Source organism: Myotis davidii, unplaced genomic scaffold, assembly GCF_000327345.1.
Source record: "Myotis davidii unplaced genomic scaffold, ASM32734v1 scaffold742, whole genome shotgun sequence".
NCBI lineage: Eukaryota > Metazoa > Chordata > Mammalia > Chiroptera > Vespertilionidae > Myotis > Myotis davidii.
In genome coordinates, this window is record NW_006293386.1 from 312,006 (window position 1) to 319,940 (window position 7,935).

The window sequence follows — 7,935 nt, forward strand, 5'->3', positions numbered from 1 at the left end:
CCCGGTCAGGTTTCAGGCTTGATCCTCAGTAGGGAGGTGCGAGAGGCAGCTGATCAATGATTCTTTTTCATCACTGATATTTCTATCTATCTCCCTCTCCCTTCCTCTGAAATCAATAAATATATATATTTTTAAATGGGGTCATGCTAGATATGTGTGTTATAATGAGTTTTTCACTTCATGGATCACTCATGTCTTTCCTGTTAAAACCATACTTAGAGAACATTATTTATTTATTTATCATTCATTTTAATTGATCTCAGATAGAAGAAGGGAGCACGAGAGAAACACTGTTCTGTTGTTTCCCACATTCACTGGACTGGGTACTCAATCTGCAACCTGGGCATGTGCCCTGACTAGCAATCGATCCACCACTTTATGGTATATGGGACAATGCTATGCTTGTACCCTGACTCCAAATTCCAGCCTCCAGAACTGTGAGAAAAATACATTTCTGTTGTTTTAGCCACACAAATTTATGATATTTTGTTATGGCTGTCTGAGCTGACTAATCCTATATAATAAAAGGCTAATATGCAACTTGTCCCTTTGGGAGTTCAACCAGGAGACCAGGAGTTTGATTGCTCACTATGACATGTGCTGACCATCGGGGGTGGCGTGAAACATGGCAGGCGAGCAGCAATGGCGGCAGGGTGTTGAGGAGCGAGGGAAGGAGGAGGCGGGGAGGCCAGGATTCAGAGAACCATGTGGTGGTGGCGTGTGGGCAGCGAGGGAAGGATGAGGCAGAAAGGTGGGGAAACGGATCAACCCTAATCACTGGCCAGGCCTAGGGATCCTACATCCTGTGAATGAATTTTGTGCATCGGGCCTCTAGTGTGTGTGTGTGTGTTTGTGTGTGTGTGTGTGTGTGTGTGTGTGTACTAGAGGCCTGGTGCATGAAATTCATGTGGGGGGGGACCCTCAGCCCAACCTGCACCCTCTCCAATCCGGGAGCCTTCAGGGGATGTCCTACTGATGGCTTGGGCCCGCTCCCCATGGTTCTCTGATCTCTGCGGGGCTTGCCTCCTCCACACCACGGCAAAGGCCAATCAGGCCCTGCTGGGTGCTGCCTGTGGGCGCACTTGCCTGCTGGGCTCATGTTGCTGGGGTGATGCCTCCAGCGTTCTGCCGTGGCTGCTATGGGTGCTGCCATCTTTGTTGCAGAGTGATGGAGTGATGGTCAATTTGCATATCTTTTATTAGATTATTTTATATATATATCACCCACCATTTCAGTGACATTGCCTTTAGAACTCAAATGGGCTCAGTATTTGGCAAAACTTCAATCTGGGGATATATGTAATATTTAAGGTGATGTAAATATAAATGGTTAACAAAATCTGATGCAATATCATTGTACAGACTTCCAATATCTCTGAGAAGCTAAGCATTTTCTCTACTATGGCAAAGAATGCCACTAAGAGGATCACTTTTCTTCCCTTGCTTGATATATAATTGTTTCATTCAAGGAAACTTCAATGAAGTTGAGTATTCTGTGAACTCTAAGGTAAGACATGAGCATGAGACAAAACCAACCCACAAGTATAAATATGTCCTCTCAGCAAACTTGCAAATAATCTGATCTTAACAAATTCAAATCCTAGTGTGTTTTACTCATACTCTCCTATATTTGGATTTTTAAAAAAATATACATGTTACATGGTTAAAATATGTGAGAATTATAACACATTTATGTAGTACAGAAAATACCTATTGAAAGGCTTTGGGTAAAACCAGTTTTGTTAATTCTTATAATTTAAATGTATTAAAGGATGACTAACAAATCCTTTGGTAAAGAAAATGAACACCCATTAATTTACCTTTATGGTTATTCTTTTAAATATATTGGGCCATTTTGTAGGCATGTAACTTTTTACTATATGTGGATTTATTTGAAAACTTCTTGACCATTTGTAATCTGTTCATAATTTCTGGTGGAATCCCATTTGGGTAATGAAATTGAATCTGACCTTTTCAGGTATAATTTTCTGGAGATGCCTAATTTAGAACTAACAGTGTGTAATTATATAAAAACACAAGTCCCATTACCAAACAAAAATGAAGTGAATTTTATATAAAATACTAAAGGCCTGGTGCACGAAAATTGTGCACAGGAGGGGGGGGGGCCCTCAGCACGGCCTGCACCCTCTCCAATCTGGGACACCTGGGGGAATGTCCAACTGCTGCAGGGATCAGGCCTAAACCGGCAGTCGGACATCTCTCTCGCAATCTGGGACTGCTGGCTCCTAACCATTCACCTGCCTGCCTGCCTGATTGCCCCTAACCACCTCTGCCTGCCAGCCTGATCGCCCCTAAATGCCCTCCCCTGTGGGCCTGATCTCCCCAAACCCTCTGCCTCGGCCCCACCACCGTGGCTTTGTCCGGAAGGACATCCGGAAGATGTCCAGTCCAATTAGCATATTACCCTTTTGTTAGTATAGATATTGCATAACGTATTGCCTACAATTTGTACAACTTGAGATAGAGGGAAATCACCATTTTGACTCAGGGGTTGAAAATTATTTATAGAGAGGAAATTTATTTTAAAACCTATTTGTAAGTAAAAGTTAAAGTAAATATTAAATACTAAAAAAATTAGACAATAAAAAATAAAAAAAATCCAGAATTTAATGGATGCATACTTTTACATTCATTTCTATTCATTTCTTTTTATCAGAAGCCCATTCTGCATAGAAGTTGGAAAGTTGACTCGTTTCTCAACTTTAGTGACAGAGCTTGCTGAACCTGTATACCAAAAATGAACAATGAAAACTGAGGGGGAAGGTTTCTAAATGGTTTCCAGGAAAGGTATGCCTGAATGTTGCTGTGTGTCAGTATGAGGACAAATTCCTGTAACCATCTTGCCATCTGCCTAAGGATGAGGTTAAGATATGGAGGGGGAGGAGTCAAGAGACTCCAAGAGAAATGGCATTGAAGTTCTGACATAGTACACCTTAAGATAAAAGTCTGAATATTTTGTTAGGCAAAATGTCCTTTTCTAGTGTAAGTTGGGAATTTCTGTTACTTGAAGCCAAAGATATCCTGAGTATATTTAATTTGTTCTACCTTTTAAAATGTAGTTTTAAAATACTCTCTTTTCAAACTATTGTTTTTTATCTACTTTTAAAAAATGTCATTAGGAACCATATTTTCCAAATATAACACAAGTAAGCTAATTTTAAATTCTTAACAATTTTACTTCAACAATTCAATTTAGAAGTCTTTAAAATGTAATTTGAAAACTTGATCTATATTAGTGGCTTTTCTCAATAATGGTTCTACAATTATGAATAACTTAGAAAAGAAATGCCAGTTCATATGAGAGTTGGTCTTTAAAACATGCAATATGTATAACTTTATTTAAAAGGGTAGTGGTGGCCTGAAAGGGGTCAATGGGGGGAAAAGGGAACATATATAACACTTTGAACAATAAAGACTTAAATAAAAACAGGCATTCACTAAAAATTATTCATTTATGTAGATTCCTTTTAAATGTTAAAAATGAACTGTACGTTAATAACCACTGACTTTATAATAAGAAAATGCAAGTTCTTTTCAGAAAGAAAAGTGGTCTTTGAAAAATTATAAACCTTAAAAATTCAATAAATAGAAATAATTTTCAGACATGTCTTTACCACTGAAATATTAGACTTTATTTGATGTTTTCAACATGGACTTACAAAAATATTAACAGCACAAAAATACCAATTCTAAGCCACTTTAAATAAAGTTTACTTTTAGCAACGATAAATTTCCATTGAAAAATAAAATGTTAAAAGGCACATTTATTGAATTGGCTGTACATGCAAACAGGCATCTACACAACAAACTTGGCAACGTGTGCGGAAGGGAGGCAAGAGTAGAAGCAGCAGCTCAAGGCATCTCTATGTAAATTAGCTTTTACTAGAATGCTTATCAGAAAAGTGAAGACTCTTCTTCTTTAATCAAGGCACTAACACATACAAGATTACATTTTCTTGAAAGAATGAACCTCGACTATCAACTAGGAAAACTTGATATTATCACACACAATTTAGAATGAGCAAAATTTAAATCCATCAAGAAATTCCACAGGATTACATATATATATATATATATATATTGTTGTAAGCTGACTTAATTATTTCCTATGGTAAATAATTAAAAATAAGCAAGTTCTACTACATGGGAGATTATTGTGCCATGAAATTATGGTTATAATTCATCTAGACAACCTATATTACATCCTATTAACTCCTTGTGCACATAAGAGAGAACACAGTTCCCTGATATTATTTTGGTAATCCATATATAAGCCTTATGAAATACTGTTCAAATATTTGAACATTTTGATAGACTAGATTATCTAGGAAGAGATGTCAAGGCTTGACACACCCACTACACTTCCCATTCTGTTGCCTGGTACCCTTTCTTAAAAACTCTGTTTTTGAGGTAAATACTTCTCAACACAGTGATTCAGAGATACAATGAATTAGAGCTGGCATATGAGTTTCACATAGAATCTTACAATAGATCAGTATTTACTGAAACATGTTAGTAGATATTGAAAAGCAAGACATTTTTAAAAGATTTACTATAGTTTACAGATAAGATACTCTATATATTTATTTTGTACTATTAATATATGAAACAGAAGATTTGACTATAAGGTTACAGAAAAAAACTAAGCAGATTAAAAATAGAACAGCAACAAGAACAATAAAACTATTTTCTAGTCACCTTTGGTATGAATAAGTCAGAATTTTAAAAGTAATTATTTAAGTGTAAATAAATAACACTTGCCTCTATTTTCAAAGTGGATTTCAAACAGCAAGTACTAATAATCAATATAATAAAGCCCTTTTACACTTGATCTTAGCCTAAAGGCCAAGAAGTGACTAAGCCCTTTTTAAAAAAATCCTCACTCAAGGGTATGTATTTCTTAACTAATTTTGAGAGAGAGAAATTGATATGAGAGAAACATTGATCAGTTGCCTTCTGTACACTCCCAGAACGGGTTTTGAACCAGAAACCTAGAGGTATGTGCCTCAGTGGGAACAGAACCTGCAACCTTATTTTGGTATATGGGACGATGCTCCAACCAACTGAGCTACTGACCAGGGATTTTTTTTTTTTTAATAGCCCTTTAAAAAGGATAAAAAGGAGCTAAGTGATATAAATGGAAGGTGGGAGAGAAGGAAAGGTCTGGAAATTGGACTAAAATAAAAATTATGCTAGACAACAGGATGAGATATAACTTCAATTTATCAGAAAATCAATTAGTGAGTTTCTGATCAATCAAGGCTAAAAGTGAACCTGAATGGGTTACATAGCTCTCATGGTCTTATAAAGGGAGATAAGAGTTCATAAGAATAAAGCAACTTTTACTTTTCTCAACCCTGAGACATTGTCACTACACGGAACCATAGGAAACAGACACTAAAGCATAGTTGTTAAGCATAATTTCTATGTTCTCTCTCTATATATATGTATATATGTGTGACTTCTATAATATAGCATATCTGATAAACACTGAAGGCATAATATTAAGCTACATAGGTATGAAGAGAATTAAGACTAGCGAGATTTTTGTCACCTACATTGATACAGCTTTATAAATTAAGGAATGTTAGAGTTAAGGTTTTACTACTCAAGTCACAATTTTGATAGCTAGCAAGCAAATGAATTCGTCAACCAATGGAAAGAATAGCAATATATCCTATAAAGTAGTTTGGTAAGCAACACTAAAATCTTCCATCATTAATTTCAGCCATCAGAAAAGAAATCATGCCAGGATATAAATTTAAAAGAATTTCAGCTCTTACTAGTACTTTAAACATTAATTCAAAATGAAATTAGATAATGACTTTGTACTAGTCATTTTTAAAATTTTGGTTTCTTAAAAAAAAAAAATTCTCCTTGTAAATTACTTTGCCATCCTTAGGCAAAATAACTATTTTGAGCATATTTATTAAAATAAATTAAAGCTAGTGATCTTATTAAAATAAGAAAACAATATGCAATATACTCAATTACCTCACTTCAGTTGGTTCAAAATGTAAAATAAAAAATTATCTAATTATATCCATTGCTCAGAATACATCAAAATCAGGAAAAAAAAACAACCAAGAATGTCATGAAAAGGTAGGCCTCTGTACAATGAAGCAACCTTCTAAGATTCATTAATTTTTCTGCAAACAAAACAAAACAAAACAAAAAACTTTGTAGACAGAACCTTTTACCACGTAGTTTACTAAACTAAGCTGCCATCACGTGGGAATTAAACTTGACTGAGGACAATTCAGAGATCACCATCATTCCCGCACCCGTTGCCTTCACTGGCAGATGGAATAAACCTTTCTCTCCTAGGCCCTCTGGGCCAGGGCGATGTTAACTGGCTTGGAGCCCAACAGGCGGCCATTCATCTCAGCCATTGCTCTAGCAGCCTCCTCCGGAGAGGAGAAGCAGATCAAGCCAAACCCTCTGCTCCGTCCTTCTTCCTGCATTACCTTCACTCTGATAATTGATCCAAATGAAGAGAATGCTTTCCGTAGTTTTTCTTCATCAATGGTCTCATCGAGGTTCTTAACATAGATTTTCGTTCCCCTGACCCGCCAAGATCTTTCCTGTTTCCGCTGCTCAAACAACTGCTTTAACTCGGCTTGTCGCTCTGCTTTCTTTTGTGCCCGGCCTACAAATACCTGCTGTCCGAATATTTCCCTCCCATTCACTATGTCAACAGCCCTTTTGGCAGCCTCATGGGTGTCAAAGCTCACAAAGCCAAAGCCTTTGGATTTCCCACTGGAATCTGTCATCACCTTCACACTCACGATTTTGCCATAATGGCTGAAAAATTCCTTCAGCTTCTCATCATCCATCTCATCTCCAAAGTTCTTGATGTAAATATTGGTGAACTCACTGGCTTTATTTTGGAGCTCTGCTTCCCGATCTCTGCGGTTTTTAAATGGGCCAACGAAGAGCCTAAAGTCCTTAAGCAGCACCCCATTCATCTCTTCAATGGCCCTGTCGGCGGCAGCCTGGTTCTGAAAGTGCACAAATCCATAGCCCCTGGAGCCCTGATCATCACACATCACCTTAGAGGACAGGATCTTCCCAAAAACTGAAAAATGTTCGTAAAGCGTTTTGTTATCAATGGATTTGTCCAGATTCTTGATAAACACGTTCCCGATTCCAGATTTCCTTAAGTAGGCGTCGCGTTGAGACCACATGAGCCTGATGGATTGCCCTTGTATCACGTCGAAGTTCATGGTGTCCAGGGCTCTCTGGGCATCAGCCACGTGCAGGAAGTTCACATAGGCATAGCCCAGGGAGCAGCGGGTGACCAGGTCCCTGCAGATGCGGATGGACAGCACCGTTCCCACGGTGCTGAACTTCAGGAACAGCATGTTCTCGGTGACATCTGGGGGGAGGTCACCCACATAGAGGGAGGCCTGGCGGTACTTGGCGTCTACATCCATGTTGCTGGGCCCTGATGGGGAGCGCTGGGCCCTAGGAGCTCTCACAGAGGATTCCTGCAGGAGGGTGGCTAGGCCACAGCTGGCTGGGCTCACGCGCGGTGGCCTCTGGATCGCCACTTAGAGCTGGAGAGATGGGGCTCAGGGACAGCTTCCCTGATGGGGCTAAGGCAGCAGGCTCATCAAAAGGCCCCCGGCAGCCCACCAGGCCCCTCCGTGGAAAGCTGCGACAGAACTTTGAAATCTCAGAGAAGGCTGGCAGGAGGAGACCTCCCTTCCCAGCCAATGTGCGCAAAAGCTTCAGGTGGCGGGCTGGCCCTCAGTTCCTGCGTTCCGCACGGACACGCTGGTGGCTGGTTTCCGAATCAAAACAGGCCTCGCTCAGGCTGGTTTAGAGTTACAGCCGCGGGGAGAGGAGCTCCACAAGTGGCCTAGGAGGCCGCGGTCCGGGACGCGCGGCGCGGGGCCAGGCCAGAGCCCA

General features: G+C 39.4%; 1 protein-coding gene across 1 annotated transcript; it reads right to left on the bottom strand.

Annotated features, from left to right (window-relative positions):
- Window positions 1–5,900: 5,900 nt before the first annotated feature.
- On the bottom strand, window positions 5,901–7,929 carry PABPC4L (poly(A) binding protein, cytoplasmic 4-like). The gene has a single exon (XM_006767122.2). It carries the CDS (start codon window positions 7,455–7,457, stop codon window positions 6,345–6,347), a length of 1,113 nt encoding a protein of 370 aa, XP_006767185.1. The 5' UTR covers window positions 7,458–7,929; the 3' UTR covers window positions 5,901–6,344.
- Between the last annotated feature and the right edge of the window lie 6 nt (window positions 7,930–7,935).